The sequence below is a fragment of the Mobula birostris genome, chromosome 15 (assembly GCF_030028105.1).
Source record: "Mobula birostris isolate sMobBir1 chromosome 15, sMobBir1.hap1, whole genome shotgun sequence".
Taxonomy (NCBI): Eukaryota; Metazoa; Chordata; class Chondrichthyes; order Myliobatiformes; family Myliobatidae; genus Mobula; species Mobula birostris.
The window spans coordinates 24436474-24462037 of NC_092384.1; the positions used below are offsets into that span (position 1 = coordinate 24436474).

Sequence of the window (25564 nt, forward strand, 5' to 3'; positions counted from 1 at the left end):
CAGTCTCCCCTCTCTGGCAGCAGAGCGATCCCACTGGAGATCAGAGACAGTCTCCCCTCTCTGCAGCAGAGCGATCCCACCGGTGATCAGAGACAGTCTCCCATCTCTGTAGCAGAGTGATCCCACCGGAGATCAGAAGGCAGACTCCCCTCTCCGCAGCAGAGCGATCCCACTGGTGATCAGAGAGAGTCTCCCCTCTCTGCAGCAGAGCGATCCCACCGGAGATCAGAAGGCAGACTCCCCTCTCCGCAGCAGAGCGATCCCACTGGAGATCAGAGACAGTCTCACCTCTCCGCGGCAAAGCGATCCCACCGGAGATCAGAGACAGTCTCCCCTCTCTGCAGCAGAGCGATCCCACCGGAGATCAAAAGGCAGTCTCCCGTCACCGGCAGCAGAGCAATCCCACCGGAGATCAGAGACAGTCTCCCCTCTCCGCAACAGAGCGATCCCACCGGAGATCAAAAGGCAGTCTCCCCTCTCCAGCAGCAGAACGATCCCACTGGAGATCAAAATGCAGTCTACCCTCTCCAGCAGCAGAGCGATCCCACCGGAGATCAAAATGCAGTCTACCCTCTCCAGCAGCAGAGCGATCCCACCGGAGATCAAAAGGAAGTCTCCCCTCTCCGGTAGCAGAGCGATTCCACCGGAGATCAGAGACAGTCTCCCCTCTCCGCAGCAGAGCGATCCCACCGGAGATCAAAAGGCAGTCTCCCCTCTCCAGCAGAAGAGTGATCCCACCGGAGATCAAAAGGCAGTCTCCCCTCTCCGGCAGCAGAGCGATCCCACCGGAGATCAGAGACGGTCTCCCCTCTCCGGCAGCAGAGCGATCCCACCGGAGCTCAGAGACTGTCTCCCTTCTCCGCAGCAGAGTGATCCCACCGGAGATCAGAGACAGTCTCCCCTCTCTGCAGCAGAGCGATCCCACCGGAGATCAGAAGGCAGACTCCCCTCTCCGCAGCAGAGCGATCCCACCGGAGATCAGAGACAGTCTCCCCTCTCCGCAGCAGAGCGATCCCACTGGAGATCAAAAGGCAGTCTCCCCTCTCCGCAGCAGAGCGATCCCACCAGAGATCAGAGACGGTCTCCCCTCTCCGCAGCACAGCGATCCCACCGGAGATCAGAGACAGTCTCCCCTCTCTGCAGCAGAGCGATCCCACCGGAGATCAGAAGGCAGTCTCCCCTCTCCGCAGCAGAGCGATCCCACCGGAGATCAGAGACAGTCTCCCCTCTCCGCAGCAGAGCGATCCCACCGGAGATCAGAACAGTCACCCCTCTCCGCAGCAGAGCGATCCCACTAGAGATCAGAGACAGTCTCCCTTCTCCGGCAGCAGAGCGATCCCACCGGAGATCAGAACAGTCTCCCCTCTCCGCAGCAGAGCGATCCCACTGGAGATCAGAGACAGTCTCCCCTCTCCGGCAGCAGAGCGATCCCACCGGAGATCAGAGACAGTCTCCACTCTCTGCAGCAGAGCGATCCCACCGGAGATCAGAGACAGTCTCCACTCTCTGCAGCAGAGCGATCCCACCAGAGATCAAAAGGCAGTCTCCCCTCTCCGGCAGCAGAGCGATCCCACCTGTGATCAGAAGGCTGTCTCCCCTCTCCGGCAGCAGAGCGATCCCACCGGAGATCAAAAGGCAGTCTCCCCTCTCTGTAGCAGAGCGATCCCACCGGTGATCAAAAGGCAGTCTCCCCTCTCCGGCAGCAGAGCGATTCCACCAGCAATTAAAAGACAGTCTTCCCTCTCCGGCAGCAGAGCGATTCCACCAGAGATCAAAAGGCAGTCTCCCCACTCCGGCAGCAGAGAGATCCAACCGGAGATCAGAGACAGTCTCCCCTCTCTGTAGCTGAGCGATCCCACCGGTGATCAAAAGGCAATCTCCCCTCTCCGGCAGCAGAGCAATCCCACCGGAGATCAGAGACGGTCTCCACTCTCCGCAGCAGAGCGATGCCAACGGAGATCAGAGACAGTCTCCCCTCTCCGCAGCAGAGCGATCCCACCGGAGATCAAAAGGAAGTCTCCCCTCTCCGGCAGCAAGCGATCCCACCGGAGATCAGAGACAGTCTCCCCTCTCCGCAGCAGAACGCTCCCACCGGAGATCAGAGACAGTCTCCCCTCACCGGCAGCAGAGCGATCCCACTGGGGATCAAAAGACAGTCTCCCCTCTCCGGCAGCAGAGCGATCCCACCGGAGATCAGAGACAGTCTCCCCTCTCTGCAGCAGAGCGATCCCACCGGAGATCAGAAGGCAGTCTCCCCTCTCCGCAGCAGAGCGATCCCAGCGGAGATCAGAAGGCAGTCTCCCCTCTCCGGCAGCAGAGTGATCCCACCGGAGATCAGAGACAGTCTCCCCTCTATCAAAAGGCAGTCTCTCCTCTCCGCAGCAGAGCGATCCTACCGGAGATCAGAGACAGTCTCCCCTCTCTGCAGCAGAGCGATCCCACCAGAGATAAAAAGGCAGTCTCCCCTCTCCGCAGCAGAGCGATCCCACCGGAGATCAAAAGGCAGTCTCCCCTCTCCGCAGCAGAGCGATCCCACCGGAGATCAAACGGCAGTCTCCCCTCTCCGCAGCAGAGCGATCCCACTGGAGATCAGAGACAGTCTCGCCTCTCCGCAGCAGAGCGATCCCACCGGAGATCAGAGACAGTCTCCCCTCTCAGCAGCAGAGCGATCCCACTGGAGATCAAAAGGCAGTCTCCCCTCTCCGGCAGCAGAGCGATCCCACCGGTGATCAGAAGGCAGTCTCCCTTCTCCGCAGCAGAGTGATCCCACCGGAGATCAAAAGGCAGTCTCCCCTCTCTGTAGCAGAGCGATCCCACCAGTGATCAAAAGGCAGTCTCCCCTCTCCGGCAGCAGAGTGATCCCACTGGAGATCAGAGACAGGCTCCCCTCTCCGGCAGCAGAGCAATCCCACCAGAGATCAGAGACAGTCTCCCCTCTCCGCAGCAGAGCGATCCCACCTGAGATTAGAGACTGTCTCCCCTCTCTGTAGCAGAGCGATCCCACCAGAGATCAAAAGGCAGTCTCCCCTATCCGCAGCAGAGCGATCCCACCGGTGATCAAAAGGCAGTCTCCCCTCTCCGCAGCAGAGCGATCCCACCAGAGATCAAAAGGCAGTCTCCCCTCTCCGGCAGCAGAGCGATCCCACCGGAGATCAGAGACAGTCTCCCCTCTCTGTAGCAGAGCGATCCCACCGGTGATCAAAAGGCAGTCACTCCTCTCCGGCAGCAGAGTGATCCCACCTGAGATTAGAGACTGTCTCCCATCTCTGCAGCAGAGCGATCCCACCGGAGATCAAAAGGCAGTCTCCCCTCTCCGGCAGCAAGCGATCCCACCGGAGATCAGAGACAGTCTCCCCTCTCCGCAGCAGAGTGATCCCACCAGAGATCAGAGACAGTCTCCCCTCTCTGCAGCAGAGCGATCCCACCTGAGATCCAAAGGCAGTCTCCCCTCTCCAGCAGCAAGCGATCCCACCGGAGATCAGAGACAGTCTCCCCTCTCCGCAGCAGAGCTATCCCACTGGAGATCAGAAGGCAGTCTCCCCTCTCCGCAGCAGAGCGATCCCACCGGAGATCAGAAGGCAGTCTCCCCTCTCCGCAGCAGAGCGATCCCACCGGTGATCAGAGACAGTCTCCCCTCTCCGCAGCAGAGTGATCCCACCGGAGATCAGAAGGCAGACTCCCCTCTCCGCAGCAGAGCGATCCCACCGGAGATCAGAGACAGTCTCCCCTCTCCGCAGCAGAGCGATCCCACCGGAGATCAGAAGGCAGAATCCCCTCTCCGCAGCAGAGCGAACCCACTGGAGATCAGAGACAGTCTCGCCTCTCCGCAGCAGAGCGATCCCACCGGAGATCAGAGACAGTCTCCCCTCTCCGCAGCAGGGCGATCTCACCGGAGATCAGAGACAGTCTCCCCTCTCCACAGCAGATCTATCCCACTGGAGATCAGAAGGCAGTCTCCCCTCTCCACAGCAGAGCGATCCCACCGGAGATCAGAAGGCAGTCTCCCCTCTCCGCAGCAGAGCGATCCCACTGGAGATCAGAGACAGTCTCCCCTCTCCGCAGCAGAGCGATCCCACCGGAGATCAGAAGGCAGACTCCCCTCTCCGCAGCAGAGCGATCCCACCGGAGATCAGAGACAGTCTCCTCTCTCCGCAGCAGAGCGAACCCACCGGAGATCAGAGACAGTCTCCCCTCTCCGCAGCAGAGCGATCCCACTGGGGATCAGAAGGCAGACTCCCCTCTCCGCAGCAGAGCGATCCCACCGGAGATCAGAGATCGTCTCCCCTCTCTGCAGCAGAGCGATCCCACCGGAGATCAGAAGGCAGGCAGCTGGCGCTCATCTTCTGCATTTGCCTCAGTGTTGCAATCTCCCTTGTTGCTTTAATCGGTGAACAATGGAAGTTTTAATTAGCAAAATGTAATCAAACATTGGTTTGTGCCCTCAGCCTTCTGACAAGGTTCACACACTCCGCTTCTGTCTCCTGGCATCCTCTCAGGGACTGCAGAGTGCTGAAACGCCCAAACAACCTCCAAACTGCAAATCACAGGCTCCAACAGTTCCAGAATCTCATTCAATACAAAACGCCTTTTGTGTTAATAACCAGCACACCCAGGGTGTGCTGGGAGCAGCCCACAAGGGTCATCACAGGTTCCAGCATGCACACAATGCTCTGTGGAACAACCACAGAACAACAGTAAAACAAACCCCTTTCCTCACACTCACCCATTCACATACACTGTCCTCCAACCCGGAACAGGCCATCTTCGGCCTACAGCGGACCCAGATTTGCAGATATTGTGCTATCAACCTCTCCACCCGACATTTGTCATCTCGGGGCTCCAACCAACTAGCCTCAACTAATTGTCTTTGATAGACCCTTGGGCCTCGATCCTCAGCGTCAACTCCAGAACCCGTTGATCACCAAATACTAAGCCTCGGCCTCTGGTCTCAGTGATAACGGGGCCCTAAAACTAGACCTCGAACTGTAGACCAACAGATTTGCATACCCAAGGGGTCACAGACCTCATTCCTCCCACTCAGACAGAACTCCAACTTTGAAACCTGCCCACATCTTGCTGACCCAGGGTGGGGGTGGAGGGACCAGTCCTCATCTGACCAAGAAGCAGGGAGCAGAAGCTAAGACTGTGGCTTGAGCTCTAATACCCCCACATCGTCATCTCTAAACCCTAACATGACCTTTAACTTCCTCCTCTGTCCCCAAAAGCATCCCTAGTGAACTTGTAGCTAAACTGGACCCATGACTTCATCAGCGACCGCAGCTCAGCGTCAACTTGCAGAAAGCCTGTCAACAACCCATCCACAGAAAATACTCGGCATGGAAGCAGACTGGAACACTCCACTTGATAAAGTCTGAAGATTATGTCACAAGAAAATTGGTGCAAGAGTAGGCCATTTTCTCAAGCTTGTCCCCACCATTGAATGCAATCATGGGGGATCTTCCTCAAGCCTCAACTCCTTTTCTGTGAAGTTGCCAATAGGCATCAATTCCCTATCAAGAAATCTGATGGCTGAGGGAAAGAAGCTGTTCCTAAAACTTTGAGTGTGGGTCTTCGGGCTCCTGTACCTCTTCCCTGATGGTAGCAATGTGAAGAGGGCAGGTCCACTGTAGACCTGTTGAGCTGGCAGGCAAACTGCAGAGGCCAATATATCTAATTAATTTTACTTTTAAACTATTTGGATGGAATAGCATTATTTGAAAGATGGTGATTATGTTGTAGCCTCACTGAAATGATGAATATGTTTAATCACACAGATTGTAAAGCTTCTCCAAAAATACCCAAGGCTTTTCCCTTCTGTCCATAGTTCTCATTAAAATGCAATGTAGACAATATAAATCCTTAAGATTGATGCGGAACCCACTGAATGATCTTAATGCCATTGTGGGCCACCTCTCTGTCAGCAATGTTTCTTTTTGATTTACTTCTGGGGTCTTTGGTGTCGATGAAAATTCCTGGCCTTGCCCAAACCACCAGTTATGTGCTGAGGGGCAAGTGCGAACCAGTGGCATGAGGCCCACCAATTATACTGGACTATTAGATTCACAAAATCCCCATTGAATGCTAGTTTAGGTGGACAGTGGATATACTTGGCATAATAAGATAAGTTTAATTTGTATACATGTGCTAGATATAAAGTACCTCACAGCCCATTTCATGGCTAATTTGAGCAAATTAGTTTAAGACAAGCTAATGAGCCACATCTTCTGGAAGGGAGGGAGTGTATCTCTGTAATGGGTTTATCATTATAATGTCAAATGTTGCTCTTTGCAATTTGTCTATTGTGACAATCACTCTACAGCGGACCTGTCCCCTTCTCATTAGGGAGGAGGTACTGGAGCCCGAAGATGCACACTCAACTTTCGAGTAACAGCTTCTACCTGTCTTCCGTCAGATTTCTGAATGGTCCATAAACCCATGAAGATGACCTCAGAGCCTGGAGAGTGGCCAAAGTTTTGTCAAGTGATCAGCAGCTGGACCAAAAGGTTGCCACAGTCAAATTCTGCACAACTCCCGATCCGCTCATTGTGTCTTGGACAACCATAGCATCATTATTCCTTTCATTTCTAAGCAGGAAGGGTTCAAAGTTTGGTCGAGGTTAGATGACCACTTTCATTCCATGTCCTGTCTGGGTACAAACTGCTGTGCTGAGTGTCCTTACAAGGGTGTAAACAAAGGATCCCGAAGACCAAGCAGTGGGTTGGAAAATTCATCAAACCCCTGTCCAAGGGAGTCTCGTATCTACTCTAATGTAACAAGGTCAAATCACATTGTGCAACGACAGACAGGATTTGATAATGGTCAGATATTGCTGTTCTTCAAGGTATAATGCCCAGGACATAAAATAGATCCATGGAATTTAAAAATAAACACTAAAAATGTGCAACACCCTGGGAAAGGTTTCACTGCTAATGTAATGGTCGTTTTGTAGAAGCAGCGTTTGGGTTATGGTTTGAGATAACGGGTGCTTAGGAATGTGAGTCATCCAATCAGGGGAGCAGTTTTTGTGTTGTGTGCCTGACACCGTTGTGAGCTGAGGTTCTTTATTCAGTGGGTGATGGAGAGGAGATGCTGGAGAGAACCGGTCTAGGATTCGACCCAGTGGGGGACCGTGATTCGATGGAGCAAGGTCCCGAGATCTACTGAGGAACAGAGAATATGACTTCTGGAAGAGTTGATCTCCAACTTGTGCACATTTGACTGTTCAATTATAACGGGCCCTTTGTTTTTTTCCCTTCTTTTCTTTACTAACCTTTAAGTTAAGATTCATAAATATAATTCCTTTAATCGTCTGCAGCGTGCTGTCTGTTATTTCTTGGCACTGAGTTGTAAGACGGTAGCAAATTACACAGCATCCACACAAACCGGGGTTTGAGGTGGGAGAGCCGTCTCAATCTCACGGATTTGGCGGGACCAGAGTGTGTCTCCCCTATACTTACGCAGCCAAGGAAACCAGCGGGATTTCACGTGTCAAGTCAAATAGGGTGACTGCTTCGCTAAGCACTTTTGCTCCATCTGCCATGCTTCACTTGCCGTATGCTATGGTCATCTACTGTATGCGGCGCTCCCAGTATGGCCTCCTGTATGTTGGTGAGACCTGATGAAGACTGGAAGATCACCTTCGCCCTGTCCGCTACAGAAAGCAGGATCTCCCGGTGGCCATTCATTTCAATTCTACTTCCCATTCCGACATGCCAGTCCATGGCCTTCTCTACTGCCACAACGAGGCCACATTCAGGTTGGAGGAACAACACCTTATATTTCGTCTGCGTAGGCTCCAGCCTGATGGCATGAACATTGATTTCTCGAACTTACAGTAATTGCGCCCCCCACCTCACCTCCCTTCACCATTCCCCATTCGGGTTTCTATCTCTCACCTTATCTGCCCATCATCTCCCTCTGCTGCTCCTCCCCATTCCTTTTCTTCCATGATCCTCTCCTATCAGATTCTCCCTTCTCCAGCCCTTTATCTCTCCAATCCACCAATCAACCTCCCAGCCCCTTACTTCACCCCCTCCCCTTCTCCTGGTTTCACCTATCACCTACTACCTTGTACTTCTTCCTCCCCTTCCCCCAAGTTCTTACTGATTTCTCCCCTTCCTTTCCAGTCCCGATGAAGGGTCTCAGCCTGAAATATCAACTGTTTATCTTTTCCATGTTACTAAACCAAATAGGACCTTGGTATGTCTCTGCTGAATGAAGGTACCTTCAATAATGTGGTATGCCCCTCCACACAGCATCAGAGAATACAAAGGCCAATGGATGAATGAAAATGTACAAGTGTATTTCAGTAAAATATAAAGAGACAAGTAAATGGGGAATGCAATGAATGGGATTGCCACAAGAGGTAACACAGATTCAGTATGCTGAATGACCTCCTGTTTCATGAGAAATACAAGATGGCAAGGAATACTGGTAACATCATTAAGGAAATCCTAATTTTATAAACACACAAAAGTAAGCAAAAAAAGCACCAAAAGGACTGGATGCCGAGATGTAGGCAACAGCCTGGGAATAGGAAGAGGCTAGAAAACATTTGTTTATAGAAGTATGGGACTCCAAAGAACCAAGATGTCATAATGGACAGAATAGAGGAGATGGGAAGCTTAGCAATTTGCAGGTTTGCATAAGATACAAACACATGAAAAAGAAATTCAAGATCTTGCATTGATACATAGAAACATAGAAAATAGGTGCAGGAGTAGGCCATTCGGCCCTTCGAGCCTGCACCGCCATTTATTATGATCATGGCTGATCATCCAACTCAGAACACCGCCCCAGCCTTCCCTCCATACCCCCTGACCCCCGTAGCCACAAGGGCCATATCTAACTCCCTCTTAAATATAGCCAATGAACTGGCCTCAACTGTTTCCTGTGGCAGAGAATTCCACAGATTCACCACTCTCTGTATGAAGAAGTTTTTCCTAATCTCGGTCCTAAAAGGCTTCCCCTCTATCCTCAAACTGTGACCCCTCGTTCTGGACTTCCCCAACATCGGGAACAATCTTCCTACATCCAGCCTGTCCAATCCCTTAAGGATCTTATACGTTTCAATCAGATCCCCCCTCAATCTTCTAAATTCCAACGAGTACAAGCCCAGTTCATCCATTCTTTCTTCATATGAAAGTCCTGCCATCCCAGGAATCAATCTGGTGAACCTTCTCTGTACTCCCTCTATGGCAAAGATGTCTTTTCTCAGATTAGGGGACCAAAACTGCACACAATACTCCAGGTGCGGTCTCGCCAAGGCCTTGTACAACTGCAGTAGTACCTCCCTGCTCCTGTACTCAAATCCTCTCGCTATAAATGCCAGCATACCATACGCCTTTTTCACCGCTTGCTGTACCTGCATGCCCACTTTCAATGACTGGTGTATAATGACTCCCAGGTCACGTTGCACCTCCCCTTTTCCTAATCGGCCACCATTCAGATAATAATCTGTTTTCCTATTTTTGCCACCAAAGTGGATAACTTCACATTTATCCACATTAAATTGCATCTGCCATGAATTTGCCCACTCACCCAACCTATCCAAGTCACCCTGCATCCTCTTAGCATCCTCCTCACAGCTAACACTGCCACCCAGCTTCGTGTCTTCCGCAAACTTGGAGATGCTGCATTTAATTCCCTCATCCAAGTCATTAATATATATTGTAAACAACTGGGGTCCCAGCACTGAGCCTTGCGGTACCCCACTAGTCACCGCCTGCCATTCTGAAAAGGTCCCGTTTATTCCCACTCTTTGCTTCCTGTCTGCTAACCAACTCTCCACCCACACCAATACCTTACCCCCAATACCGTGTGCTTTAAGTTTGCACACTAATCTCCTGTGTGGGACCTTGTCAAAAGCCTTCTGAAAATCTAAATATACCACATCCACTGGTTCTCCCCTATCCACTCTACTAGTTACATCCTCAAAAAATTCTATGAGATTCGTCAGACATGATTTTCCTTTCACAAATCCATGCTGACTTTGTCCGATCATTTCACCACTTCCCAAATGTGCTGTTATCACATCCTTGATAACTGACTCCAGCAGTTTCCCCACCACTGACGTTAGGCTAACCGGTCTATAATTCCCCGGTTTCTCTCTCCCTCTTTTTTTAAAAAGGGGAGTTACATTAGCCACCCTCCAATCCTCAGGAACTAGTCCAGAATCTAACGAGTTTTGAAAAATTATCACTAATGCATCCACTATTTCTTGGGCTACTTCCTTAAGCACCCTGGGATGCAGACCATCTGGCCCTGGGGATTTATCTGCCTTCAATCCCTTCAATTTACCTAACACCACTTCCCTACTAACATGTATTTCGCTCAGTTCCTCCATCTCACCGGACCCTCTGTCCCCTACTATTTCTGGAAGATTATTTATGTCCTCCTTAGTGAAGACAGAACCAAAGTAATTATTCAATTGGTCTGCCATGTCCTTGCTCCCCATAATCAACTCACCTGTTTCTGTCTGCAGGGGACCTACATTTGTCTTTACCAGTCTTTTCCTTTTTACATACCTATAAAAGCTTTTACAGTCCGTTTTTATGTTGCCTGCCAGTTTTCTCTCATAATCTTTTTTCCCCTTCCTAATTAAGCCCTTTGTCCTCCTCTGCTGAACTCTGAATTTCTCCCAGTCCTCAGGTGAGCCACTTTCTCTGGCTAATTTGTATACTGCTTCTTTGGAATTGATACTATCCCTAATTTCTCTTGTCAGCCACGGGTGCACTACCTTCCTTGATTTATTCTTTTGCCAAACTGGGATGAACATTTGTTGCAGTTCATCCATGCAACCTTTAAATGCTTGCCATTGCATATCCACCGTCAATCCTTTAAGTGTCATTTGCCAGTCTATCTTAGCTAATTCACGTCTCATACCTTCAAAGTTACCCCTCTTTAAGTTCAGAACCTTTGTTTCTGAATTAACTATGTCACTCTCCATCTTAATGAAGAATTCCACCATATTATGGTCACTCACACCTAAGGGGCCTCTCACGACAAGATCGCTAATTAACCCTTCCTCATTGCTCAAAACCCAGTCCAGAATAGCCTGCTCTCTAGTCGGTTCCTTGACATGTTAGTTCAAAAAACCATCCCGCATACATTCCAAGAAATCCTCTTCCTCAGCACCTTTACCAATTTGGTTCACCCAATCTACATGTAGATTGAAGTCACCCATTATAACTGCTGTTCCTTTATTGCACACATTTCTAATTTCCTGTTTAATACCATCTCCGACCTCACTACTACTGTTAGGTGGCCTGTACACAACTCCCACCAGCGTCTTCTGCCCCTTAGTGTTACGCAGCTCTACCCATATCGATTCCACATCTTCCCGGCTTATGTCCTTCCTTTCTATTGCGTTAATCTCTTCTTTAACCAGCAACGCCACCCCACCTCCCCTTCCTTCATGTCTATCCCTCCTAAATATTGAATATCCCTGAACGTTGAGCTCCCATCCCTGGTCACCCTGGAGCCATGTCTCTGTGATCCCAACTATATCATAATCATTAATAACAATCTGCACTTTCAATTCATCCACCTTATTACGAATGCTCCTTGCATTGACACACAAAGCCTTCAGGCGCTCTTTTACAACTCTCTTAGCCCTTATACAATTATGCTGAAAAGTGGCCCTTTTTAATGCTTACCCTGGATTTGTCGGCCTGCCACTTTTACTTTTCTCCATAGTACTTTTTGTTTCTACCCTCACTTTACACCCCTCTGCCTCTCTGCACTGGTTCCCATCCCCCTGTAGTGAACTAACCTCCTCACGTCTAGCCTCTTTAATTTGATTCCCACCCCCCAACCATTCTAGTTTAAAGTCACCTCAGTAGCCCCCGCTAATCTCCCTGCCAGGATATTGGTCCCCCTAGGATTCAAGTGCAACCCGTCCTTTTTGTACAGGTCACGCCTGCGCCAAAAGAGGTCCCAATGATCCAAAAACTTGAATCCCTGCCCCCTGCTCCAATCCCTCAGCCACGCATTTATCCTCCACCTCATCGCATTCCTACTCTCACTGTCGCGTGGCACAGGCAGTAATCCCGAGATTACTACCTTTGTGGTCCTTTTTCTCAACTCCCTTCCTAGCTCCCTATATTCTCCTTTCAGGACCTCATCCCTTTTCCTACCTATGTCATTGGTACCTATATGTACCACGACCTCTGGCTCCTCACCCTCCCACTTCAGGATATCTTGGACACGATCAGAAATATCCCAGACCTTGGCACCAGGGAGGCAAACTACCATCCGGGTCTCTGGACCTATACAGTACCTATCACAATCTCGGAACACTCCCTATTGTACGGCAGACAATTAAATAATTTAAGTTTGTTTGCCGTTAAAATATTAACTGAATGCAGCAGTCATGTTGCACACAAGACCCCTCACACGATCCGGGAGATGAATGACCCATGAATCCATTTTTATCGAGTTGGGGTAATTATGATCTTGGGCAATAATGTAAATGGCAATGCAGAATAAGTCACCCCTGGGAATGGAAATGGGATAAATCCCCTTCCCATTTCATTAAGAACAATTGAAAGAGGAGAATATATATCAACAATTCCAGAGTAGCAAATTAAAATAGAAACCAAGGGTCATATGTAATGGTGTCTGGTCTGATACTGTCCATTTCTCATTAATCAAAATTAAAATCCATAATCCACTACATTTTGAAGCTTACCTTGGAATCAGAAGCCTTGGTACTACAGGTTTGTCTTTAAAAGCATTAAAATACTGTGATGTATTTTAACACAAAAAATGCAAATCTTTACAAAGATTTTCTGCAATAAAGCCTTGAGATAGATCCAGACAGAACTCAGTGATGCTGACAGCCTGTAGAAAAGTAACCAGTAAAGTGTTGCTGGTAATTCATGTTGTAGTGTCTCTGTATACATCTTGTCAATTGATCGCCCATCAATCGACAACTTGTAATTTTAAAACTCAGGCAGCGTGAAGAGTAGGTCCATTCACTAAGTGTACGAATGAATAATTATATTCATGAGGAAGCGTATTAGGATAACTCCGTGATCACAGGCGTAATGGATTTGACTCAAATTTCAGCACAGGACTACAGGCGGAATCAGACTTGAGCAGAATGCACTGATCGTGTTTCGACGTGCATCTGATAATAAATTGAGATCTCGAGATCATCGGCTTACCCATTTTCTGTGTGACTTTTAATCTCTAGATTTCCAAAAACTTGTATTAGAAAGTAACAGACACAGCCCAGTCCATCATGGTTAAAGCCCTCCCCAACACTGAGTACATCTACACGGAATGCTGTCTCAGGAAAGCAGCATCCATCAACAAGGACTCCCAGCATCCAGACCACGCTCTCTTCTTGCTGCTGCCTACAGGAAGAAGGGACAGAAGCCTCAGGATCCACACCAGCAGGTTCAAGAACCATCAGGCTCTTGAACCAAAAGGGATGACATCACTCGCCCCATCACTGAACTGTTCCCATAACCTATGGACTCCGTATCTCATGCTCTCGATATTTATTGCTTATTTATTTTAATTATTATTTATTTTATTTATTTTTGTACTTGCATAGTTTGTAGTCTTTTACACACTGATTGTTTGTCCTGTTGGGGGAGGTCTTTCATTGACCCGATTGTGTTTCTTGTATTTCCTGTGAATGTCCACAAGAAAATGAATCTCAGGGTTGTAAAAAGTGACATATGTACTTTGATAACAAATTTACTTTGAACCCATTAACAACATCGGTCAACAAGTAACAGATGCAATTATACGCATGGTGAATTAGTCATTGTTAACTGTCCAGTGATTAGGCAAGGGTTAAATCGGGGGTCACACGAAGGGGATGGATAGTTGGACAGATAAATAAATCAATGGGAGGACTCAGCTTCCACCAAAATGCTTTAGTGTCCATTCTCCCCCTCCCTCATCTCCCTCAGTATTTAGCCCTTGCCCTATCCCCCCACACATGCCCACCCCATTTATATAATTTCATGAGCCAGATTTATTTGACATAAACTAGAAGCATTGTTTGCATAGATGCAGAGAGGGAGAGTTCAAAGTCAAAGTAAATTTATTATCAAAGTACGTGTATGTCACTATATACTACCTGGAGATTGAGTTACACTCAGACCAAACCACAAAGTAACAATTTGTCCTGTCACAAGGGCCATGGGCTTTCATAGGACCCGGGACATATAGGAATGACCACATCAAGAGGAATTTGAAATCACACTTATGTTTCATGCAACATTACAAAAGAGAGAATTCCATCCAGCAAGACATCAAAAAGAGAATTACCTCTGTTCTATGTACTAGCATCCATTTCCCATCTTCTTCTTGTTTGTAGAATTCTAAATAAGGGTCAGATTTCCCAAAGAGATCCTAGAAATATCAATTATTTAATTTAAAAACAAGCCCTGGTCAAATGCCAGCTTTTTATGATAAAAAATATATTGGTTCATTATTCTTGTGAACAGAAACAAAAGTCAGCAATGGGGTTAGAAAAATATTGTTACATTGCATCGGATAGGAGGATGTACATGGCCTTATAGAGCAACAGCAAATGACTCAGATTATTGGCATCCACCACTATTGACAGAGCTGGCTAGCCAGTATTACGTATGTGGGAATTTGAGCTCCTGATATGGCAGAAAATTAATTGATATGGCTGCCAATGTAACCTGCAGACTGCAGCAACATTCAAGCTGCCGGTGAGTGGGGAACAAACTAGCAAGGCCTCATTCCTGCATGGGAAGCCCCGCAAGAGGAACCCTTGAAACAAATCTGTAGAGTTCAGCAGCATGATAGCTGACATTACAACTTAACAGTCTGTTATGGAAGCTCACAGGAAATAAGAACATCTCACTGAAGATACCTAACAGGGTGTTGCAACCTACTGAGTGCAAAGTCCACTAGCAGCAACGAGTTACCTTCCTTGGATCAACATTACTTTCACTATCATCTTCACTGCTACCACACTGGTTTACAGAGCAGTGAAAAGGGAAAAGTCCCCAAGAAAAAGTTTTGTCTATTGAAGTGAAGGGATGGTAGCATTTTCTAACGTGCCCTGTAGACACCCCATCCATGTAGTTAAGACAGTGCATACAGGGAAGGAAGTCAACGGAGACAGCTGTCCATGGAGAGGAGTCAATGGGTCCATTCAGCAATGGAGAGACATGAAAGGGCACTTCTAATGATAAGACAATAAGATAAGAGTACAATTAGGTCATACAGCCTCTCGAGTCTGCTCTGCCATTCCATCACGGCTGAATGAACAGGAACAGACACTACTAGTAACAAAGGTCATTGTGCACATCTAACGATGGACACGGCTGACTATGAAGAGACTTCCATGAGCACAGTCACATGAAGTCCATAGGCACAGTTTACAATGGAGTGAAGATAATAGTAATTTTCAACAATAGAGGAAAGTCTGTGAACAGAGAAGTTAATATGCTAATCGATTAATGGAAATGTTATCACTCTGCGCATCCAACAACACTGGGAAATTCACAAGTTTGAAAAGAAGGTACAAGTAGGAAAAGAATCCTATGGGCAAGCAATATTGTCAAGAACTGGCCAACATCTCAAAGGGTCACTTGGCCAATTCCAGCTATTTTGAGAACAAGTTCCTGCTTAAATTGTCCACAAAGAAGGTTTATTTTATTCATGAATACAACTACCACAATCTCCAGTTGCCTTTAAAGTTTCTTCAAGGATGGTACCTTGGTGCTCTCACCAGTTGGTGAACTGCACTGATTACAGTAATCTTAAAGCCCATAATTATACAGTTCAAACTGTTCAGACTAACAAACATCCTCAGAAGCACAAGTGAAGCAAGAATAGAAGTTAGAACGAATGTGAAAAATGTTTCCAGTTACTTTATTTCACCTCAGCACAAATGTACAAAATTACCATGGTGTAACTATTTTAAGTATCAATTGTAAATATATTGAACAGTAAAAAGGAGTTTATACTGATCCAGGCTATTGGGGGATACAGCGATGGTTCTGCATGCTAATGACAATTATTTTACAAGTGTGATATTCTTCTTAGGGACGTTAGATTTTGCATAAATCACCCATCCATAGCTAGCAAACAGCATATTCCCTGCAGTTCAGAGTGTGCACACTAACCTCTAACTTTACCTCCAATGCAGCCAAAGCACAAAATGGTACAGGGATACAGTTGAAGTCACTGATTATAATTTACATGCAAAGTCTATGCAGGGTGCATTAGAGATCTTTCTTCTGTTACTACACAACTTCCAGGCTTAGGGTGGATATGTCCCTCCATCAGTATCACTCACAAGCGATTTTCACAGCATTACAGCAAGATAATTAAGAGGATATTTATTTGCTCCAGAGATTGAATACTTAAAAAATAAATCACCAGTGTTCCCAGCCAAATCTAAAAGGGCAGAGTTGCTCTTGAAGCCCTTGACTGAGCACTTCAGAGGAGGGACTTGGGCACTGCCACTTCTCACTAGGCTTTTTTTTTAGAATTACCCAGGAGATTCTGCGGCTTTTGAGATGAGGTACAAACCTTTAAAGTATCGTGCCAAAAAGCTATATAGCCAAAAGGAAGTCTATAGAAGTCAAAACCACAAAAAGTTCACCACGGTGTTTTAAAAGAGTTTGATTTCACAGGAACATTTTGAAACAATGGTCAGAAACATAAATGGAACAATTTTGATCATTTAGTCCTTTACAAGCCTTGTCCCCAAGTACTGTACCTTTTTGTCCAGATTTTTGCCAGCCATGCTAAGGGTGATTACTCTATTATCTGAGATTTCTTGGGCACTAATCTGTAATGACAGAAGCAGAATTATTATTTCTAAACATTTCTCAGGCAGATGTCAATCAATGCAGCAGCTGGGTGGCAATGGTGAAGTTAGAATTCATAACAGGGAGAAGCTCGATTAAAGTTCAGGTCTTCACACCTCCATAATTTTCCTATTTGAACATAGATCAACCACTTGCACTGGAACAAATGTTACTTGCCTACTTAAGAAAATACATATTTCCCCTCCCAGATATGGTGGGCTGAAGGTCTTGTCCGTGTGCTGTACTGTTCTACGGACATTAAATTCCTGTTAGATGCTAAAATGCAAGAGGAAATCACATTCGATGGCATTGAAAGCTTAACATTTACATTCTAGAAGGTAGTAAGGGAAGCTTTTAATCTATCCTCCTTGCCTTATATAAAAATGCCACTGAGTTTTTGCTTAGGTTCAGTAGCTTTGCCTTAATGACTCTGAGGAATACATCACTCCATGCACCAATGCACTTCTACTAACAGTGCTGGGCTCCTGCTTTACTGGGTCAGGTGACTTTATATAAAGCATGCATACCTTAGTCATCGAGCACATCCACTTACCAGTGTGCTTTCAACTACAGTTCTTCATTCTCTCAATTCAAGCTAAAATACAAAGCTCATTGGATCACAAGTAGAGTTGGAGAGGCTATCTAAAACTCTTTGCCATTTACTTTGCTTTAAACACGGATTGTCAGCTTCACCATACCATTATTGTTCCTTTTCCAGCAGGTTTCCCATTGGTTAGGAGAAGTGGTTGTGTCATCTTCTTGCTTGAAACAATCTGTGCCATTAATCAAAAAAAGTTTACTTTTAACAGACAAGTTTAAGTGATCAAACATCATTCTGAAACGACTCCTAATTTCATACATACCGCTCCGAGAGTACATGAAAATTCTCCAAGAAAGTCATGCTCATAAAGCTGTTTACTGGATTTATCTTGGTCAAACAAGGCAAACTTCAGTTTCTGCACTTCTTCAAAATGATAGTCCACCACAAACTTCTTGGCAAATACTGGGTTTAGATTGTTTACAGCAGTTTCTGTTCTCCCAATCTGTCAGAGAAAAAACGTGTTCAACAGGAGTGGTTTGATAACAGAAAACTTAAAAAATAAGTAAATCACATAATGGACACTAATTTTCCTGTCACGTTCCAAACTACAAGAGGAAATCATGTTTGATGGCAGTGAAAACTTAGCATTTGTGCTGCTGTTAATACATGTTTTACTTCATAGCCATAATTTACCTCTAACTTATTTTTATGTAATTCATTATAATTGTTTTTGTTACATGTTGCACCAACACACCACAGCAAATTCCTAATATACACAGATGTATATGGCAAATATAGTTGTTCTTTGATCCAAAAAGTAATTTTTGAATCCTCCTCACCTTTTTACAAAGGTATCACAAGTTCACACCTTGGGTCTGAGTTCAATAGTTTTGCCTATATGACCCTGAAGAACACCAAGGTACATGTCACTCCATAGGTAGGGGTGCTTCTAGTCTAAATGTCCTTTATCAAGATAGGTGACTTTATACCAAAATATTGATTAGCACTCAGAATTTACCTGTAGTCATCTTATTGTATTTTTATAGGAGTGACTCAGCTGGGACCACACGACTCATTGAGGTAGAAATGGTTAAAACTAGTGCATGATGGGATACTTGACCACTCAGAGGCAGCTGGAATTAAGGCTGCTGGTGCAGGTCGAGGATAACCTTGAATGATAAGTGCAGCGCCAGGAATTCAAAATAAACAGGATACTGGAACCAAGGAGGACGACATGTCTGGGCTGAATCAGGAGTCCTGATAGCAGGGAACCAAGAAAACTATTCGACTCACGCTCAGAGATAACAGGCGTCTTGTAAAAGATTGATCATGCACTGACTGTGGGATGCCAAACAAAGTCATGTGAAATTGTTTGTCTTGTTGTATAAATATGAGCTACATATAATCTAAAAATCAGAGCTCTGGTGGTAGTGGAGGCTGCTGCAGACTCTCCATGATAGCATGTTAATAAGTACTTAAAATGAAACTCGAAGTCACCCTGGTGTTCTTAGTTAGTATTCCCACAACACTCACAAGGCCCTATACATTCCTTCATATGCATTTCAAACAACATAGTTTGAGTGATCCCTTATGGGCAAGATGCTGCACTGAGCCTTGTTCTGCCTCATGAAGCAGGTGCAAGACCAGAAGTGGAAACTGATCCCAGTAAAGCCACTGAGTCTAACAATCTTTCAGCCAACCTGGTGAAATATGAGGACCTACTCTTCTAGCTTGCTTTGGGCCTCAGCTTGGCAGTAGAGAAAGCGGGATGTGGACAGTTCGGTGTGGGAATGGGAAGGGGAGTTGAAAAGACGTACAACTACAATATAACCTCAAGAAATCCACTGTGGACAGACCTTTGGAATTTTGCAAAACAGACAGTTGGTCTCACCAGTGTAGACAAGCCCACACCATGAGCAGCAAGTGCAATAGACAAGGTTGGAGGTGGTGCATGCAAATCCCTGCCTTATCTGAAAGAGCTGTTTAGGTCCGTGGGATGAGAATGAGGGAGAAAATGTACAGATAACTGTTGCACCTCCTACAGTTGTAGGGAAAGCTGTAGAAGGTACGGGGGAATGGGATAGGAAGACCAGTAAGTGACGGACAGAATGTTCCCTGTCAAAAATCGGGAAAGGGTGAGGTAGAGGTGAAGAAAGAGGAAAAGATATGACTGGTGGTGGGATCCTGTTGGTATTAGCAGGAATGACAAAAGGATGAGGTGGTGGATATAGAGGCTAGGCAGGCAAAAGCCGAGGACCTGGGGAGCTCCGTGCTGGAGGGAGAGGAGCCGTGGGAAGTGGCGGAAGCAGTCACCAAAGAGAGGTCAAGCACCCAGAAGGATGGTACAGAAGGCCTGGTGCACAGGGCCTCAGGTTGAAAACAGGTGCAGAGACTGAGAATGTTGGATGATGTTCTTAAAGGAGACAGGGGTAGGATGAGGTTTAGCTGAGGTATCCTGAGCCGAGTTGAGAGCTATGGGCATGCCATACTGGTGCTGGAAGCATGACGACACTGGCGGGCTGCCCACTGATTTGATTTGGTGCAAATGACGCATTTCATGTACACGTGACAAACAAAGCTAATACCTTTTATCTGAGAGGGTCTGTGAAGTTATGGAAGAAAATTTGTGGCTAGTTTGTCTCTAGAGATGAAGAGAAAATGGATAGGAGTGTTGAAAATGGCCAAGCTGAATAAGGATACAGTGAAAGTTGGTGGTAAAATTTTTTAAAAATTGAATTCCACAATACAGGAGGCAGCACCAATAAAGTGTTTGATGTAGTGGAGAAAGCTGCAGAAGGTGCCAGAGAATGTTTGGAACCAGGACGGCTTCATATAGTTAACAAGAGGAGAGGCATGGCTGGGGCCTATTTGAGAGCTTGTGGCCACACCTGTGATCTTTTTTCGAAAGTGGGAGGAAATCTAAAGAGAAATTGTTGAGGGTCGGCAGATGAGCGTTACTGAAAGGAAACTGGTTGGGTCTTTGCTCTAGAATGAAGTACAGCGTCCCTCCCTGGTGAGGAAGGGAGTTGTATCTGGTGTCTGCAGTGGAAATGAGGCAAATGGAAGTAACAGAATGGCAGAGGGAACAAATGGTGTCCAAGATGCAGGTGGGAATGGACCATATAGCGGGAGGCAGGATACCATCAAGGTACATGGAGATAAGTTTGGTGGGGCAAGAGCAGGCAGAAACAATGTGCCTACCAGGGTAGCACTGTTTATGGATCTTAGATAAGAGATGCAAGTGAGCAATATACAGGTGGAGCATTTATCAAGGCCAGAGCTGTGGAAAGGTGATCTGATGTGATAAGATCTGTAAACGTCTGGGAGACGTTGGGCTGCTGTTCATTGGTGGGGTCATGGTACAGAAGAAAGCCAAGGGTAAAGGTCAGTGCACCAGACCATAATGGCTCTACCCTCATTTGTGGGTTTGGGATGGAGCTTCACCCTCTGTGTTCTGTGGTCACCGGAGCCCATCACTTCCTGGGCAGAAGTAGAAGCCAGTTTCACTTCAACAGTAATTGTCCAATCGTGTAGTGTTTGATGACAGAGGTCACAGCTTCTTCTGCAGTCTGGGTGGGGAGCATCACAACATCCTGCAGCTCCAGTCGGAGATGCCCCTTTGGTCAAGAAACTCAGCATGGAGGCAGCAAATGCAGATGGAAGGTGAGAAGTTACATGATACCCATGAGCAATGCCTTCTGTCGTGGTTGGTAGCGAGACCTGGCTCCTCCTCTGCAGCACCATGGAAGGCACTGAACTACCTCATGACCTGTTGCCGTACTGGTCAGGAGGGAAGTCTCCTGTCATTCATACGGTGCAACGTTGGCATTGTGAGGATGTTACAAACAGCCCAACGCAATGTAGTTACATGAGGAAAAACCTGACACAGATCCTTATCTCCATTCTCCTCCCAGGCCCATTCTTCCACTACATCCCCTCCTCCTCCTCCTTCCTGATCACTCCTCAAATTCCCTTGCCACCTCATCAATCTCCTCGCATCCGTACCCCACCAGGTAACCATCAAGGATCCCACCAGTAAAGTCAAACAGAAGGCAAGTTATGACGAGGTACTGTACATATCATCTCTCCCTCCCTCCAGCCCCCACCCCATCTGAAGGTGATACTTCAGCTTATTCTGTTCCACTCCTTGGTTCCTCTTTAGATCTTCCACTCATCTCCATTTCCTGCAATGCTTCCCATGCAAACATTTGAAATGTGCAAAAAAAAATGCTGATTAAGCTGCACTTCTACACCCACAGCCCAGCTGAATCAGTCCCATTATTCACTAACGTCGACCTACCTCTGACCATTTTCCATTGATTTCCATGAACACCACACAGAAAGGGTCTGATTTTGATGTGACGTCTCTGTCCAGGAGATTCTGGCCAGACACAGACAACTCCACTTTACAGACGCAGTACTCGACTGAGCTGGCGAGTGGTACAGGGACAGGGCCCGAGGTTACAGTGTACGCCATGTAGCCTTCTGCCTGCAGGTCTGTGGGTTCCACAGAATTGCAAATGATATCAAGTTAGTTACCTTACAACGTTGAACAGCAACCACAAAGCAATCCCAAAACAATCAGATAATATATTATCTCTGCATATAGTGTAAACATTAAAAACAGACCTCTAAAACCACCTTAGGTTTTGATAGCCCTTCTAAAAAACAGGGTTTCTGCAAAGCCAAGGAAAATGTGCTCAGAGCGATTATGACACGTGAACATACAGAGGCTCCTAACGTGACCACAGTCTTAATAATGAAATAATGTGCATTGACTAGCAAATTGTCTTTTATCTTCCATCCTGCTCCACAAGGCTTAACATTCGTCTTCCGTCATCATATGTATGGAAAAGTGTACTTCCTCCTTTTCCTACGGTTTCTAAGGTGAGCTCCAGGAAGCAGGTTCCTCATTTCCCTTCTCCGATTCCATTCACAAATTCAGTTTTCAAGAAAACCTGTTGAGGAATGTCAATTCCAGTTTTGTGAAATGTCTTCCAACACTTTCAACTTTTCTGAACAAATAGAAAGTTATAAAGGCAGTGCTGGAAACCCTCAGCAACCCAAAGAGCATCTCTGGAAAGAGAAAGGGTTAATAGTAACAGTCAGCTGAAGGATGATCAGATCGAAATGCTACTTCCTCCGCAGATGCTGTCTGATCTGAGCATTTCCCTCAATTCCTGTTTCTATTTCCAGCACCCGCGGTCTCCTGATTTTCAAACAAATAGGTGTGCATCCTTCAACTTCTGGTGATTATCATGGAATACAGGACCCCCATTAATATCAGCTTTTTTCCTCCATTGTTCATTAGTCTCACCTGATCACAACATCATGACTGAAAGCACTGTTTCATTTTAATTAATTTGTCAAGACCTCAGAACTATCGAATTCTTCAGAGGTCAAATACAATTAGCCTTCAAAATACTTAAATGGCCAGGTAGTTCAAAGCTTTTAAGGACAGTCCATGAACCCATTACCTCATTATTTCTCTTTTGCACTGTTTTTACAATTCTTATTGTAACTTACAATTTTTTTATGTCTTGCACTGTACTTTTGCCACAAAACAACAAATTTTGATAATAAGCTTGATTTGGATTCCAGCTTCCCTCCCTTACCACAATCCGCCTAAGGGACCCTCGTGTTTTAGGTACCTGCAGCCTCTAAAGCCATTCTCCATTTCTTAAAGAGAATGATTCTGGGAATGAAAGGGTTAACATATGAGGAGCATTTGAAGGCTCTGGGACTGTACTTGCTGAAGTTTAGAAGAATGAGGGAGGGGGATCTCATCGAAACCTTCCGAATATTGCAAGGCCCAGATAGTGTGGATGTGGAGACGATGCTTCCCATGATGGGGGAGTCTGGGACCAGAGGCACAGCCTCAGAATACAAGTACGCTCCTTTAGGACAGGGGTGAGGGGGAGTGTCTGTAGCCAGAGGGTGGTGAGCCTGTAGAATTTGTTGCCATAGTCGGGTGTGGAGGCTAAGTCATTGTGTATGTTTAAAGCGGAGGTTGATAGGTTCTTGATTAACAAGGGCATCAAAGGTTAAGGGCAGGAGGCAGGAGAAAGTGGTTGAGGGGGATAGTAATTCAGCCAAATTTGAATGGCAGAGCAGACCCAATAGGCCAAATGGTCTAATTCTGTCCCTATGTCTTATGGTCTTAAGGAGGAGGCACAATGTGATTGCAGGAGCAGAAGGAAGTTTGCTGAACCAGGTGTCAAGGCCTCAATAACATCGCATACAAGAGGTGGAGAAAAGGTGGTTGGGGAGGGAGGGGAGGAAATGAGATTTGGCTGCAGAGGCCCAGGAAAACCTCCATACAAACTGAGTGGTGTGTGTGAGCCTGAGTGCCCAGATGAGTACCATATGAAGGTCAGTGACTGGTGATTGGATGCCCAAATGCCAACACTCACTGTGCACCACTAGCCCAAAACACTGCTCCCTGAGCTACACTTTCAACACTCACCCGTCCTCCAGCATTGCTGGGTGCACCTCACATACTGCTCCCCAGCCATCCCTCTCAACTGGCACACACTGGCCAAACCCACCGCCAAAAGTAGCAGTCAAATACGGGACACTTGTGTTTACCCCGAGAAAGACTACCGTGACCATGAGGCCTTGCGCTGGCAGCTGTGTGCACATACATGACATGCGTATACGAGACTTGCACATGCGTGTACGTGCTGATTTTTTTTTCTACAAATCGGTTTTGGTAATTCTGTTCAGTGAAACTACACTGTACATACATTATTTCTACTTTATATAGGCTGTGTATTTATCATATCATTCTTGCTTTCACTATACGTTAGTGTTATTTTAGGTTTTGTGTTATTTGTTAGGTTATTTTTTGGGTCTGGGAACACTCAAAAATTTTTCCCCATATAAATTAATGGTAATTGCTTCTTCGCTTTACGCCATTTCGGCACAAAAGGTTTCATAGGAACGCTCTACCTTAGTGGGAGAAATACGGGACAAGGGCAGTTCCGTATGGGAGAAACCAAATTAGCCCAACATATGGGATGTCCCGGCAAATACGGGACAGTTGGCAACCCGACAGCTACCATCTCCACTCTCCCTCCCCCCCCCCCCCGCAATAGATGCTCTTCTTCCATTGCACATCAGGGTGGCAAATAAGCAGACAGGGAAACAGCTAGTGCTGGAATAATGTTATGGACAAGCAGTGCTGGAACAATGTCATGGAGGAGACTGCACTCACCATCAGTCACTGAGACTGTGGTCAGTGAAAGAGCTAAAACAACAAGAACAGCAATATATAATCCTCCCTCTATATCTCAAACTCCTCTGATTGATAAGCTGAGGATAGTATTTATGTACATGTCTTCCTTTGCCTTCCAGCTCTCCTCAACTCTCACCTTGTGTCGTTTCCCTCTAGTAAAGGTTCAGCCTGCCCAGTCCAAGAAAAATAAGGCACTGTTACAGACCTTACACAATGCAAAGTGAATGGTGCTTTTAACAGGCACCGCCACTGACCCAACAGTGAGGGCTGGCGCAGTAGCCTAGCGGTTAGCACAACACTCTACAGCAGCCAGCTGTAAGATCCAGGGTTCAATTCCCAACATTGTCTGTAAAGAGTTTCTACGATCTCTCCATGACTGCGTGAGTTTCCTGACCCTCACACCTTCCAAAGATGTGTGGTTAGGACTGGTGAGTTGTGAACATGCATAGTGACACTTGTGGGCTGCTCTCACTGATTTTGACTTGAAGCAAACAATGCAGCAGCTCACTGGTTGTTTCGATGGACAAATAAAGCTGATCTTGTCCAATGACCATCCTGTTCTGAACTTGTAGCTGTGGCTGGAACATCTGGTAGAGTTTAGTGAAGTGGGGACATCTCACCCAATAATCTTTGCAAAGGGTTCAAGGTAGGAGATACGCTCCAGGAATACTCAAATGCTCCTGCCAGAGAACCCCTCCATTTTGATCTCCTCCCACCTCCAGGGGCACGTCCCTTTCAGCATTTCCTTTACCCCTTCTTTGCGCCATAGTCAAACATCTGCATGCATGTTTGGGAGAAAACTCTTCGTGCCCTGGCACTCTACCCCTTGTAGATTTTAGCAATTCCTGCTGAAGGAGGTTAAAGGAGGGTCTCTGAGCCTCAAGTTGCAGCGCTGGAACAAAACCAGCACCTCATGTGTTTGATGTCACATAGACACCTGCTCAACGCTGCTTGAGAAGACTCTAGCCA

General features: G+C 46.6%; 1 protein-coding gene across 4 annotated transcripts in view; it reads right to left on the minus strand.

Annotated features, from left to right (window-relative positions):
- cpne2 (copine II) overlaps positions 1-25564 on the minus strand; it is a 275831-nt gene that overhangs the window by 214375 nt on the left and 35892 nt on the right. For 3 of the 4 annotated variants that reach the window (XM_072279464.1, XM_072279461.1, XM_072279462.1), the window contains exons 3-7: positions 21659-21855; positions 17681-17860; positions 17516-17590; positions 16727-16798; positions 14290-14373 (exon numbers count right to left, since the gene is read on the minus strand). In XM_072279464.1, the coding sequence (XP_072135565.1) occupies positions 14290-14373; positions 16727-16798; positions 17516-17590; positions 17681-17860; positions 21659-21855 (608 nt within the window). The remainder of the gene's footprint in view (positions 1-14289; positions 14374-16726; positions 16799-17515; positions 17591-17680; positions 17861-21658; positions 21856-25564) is intronic. The other variant, XM_072279463.1, reaches the window with a different exon arrangement.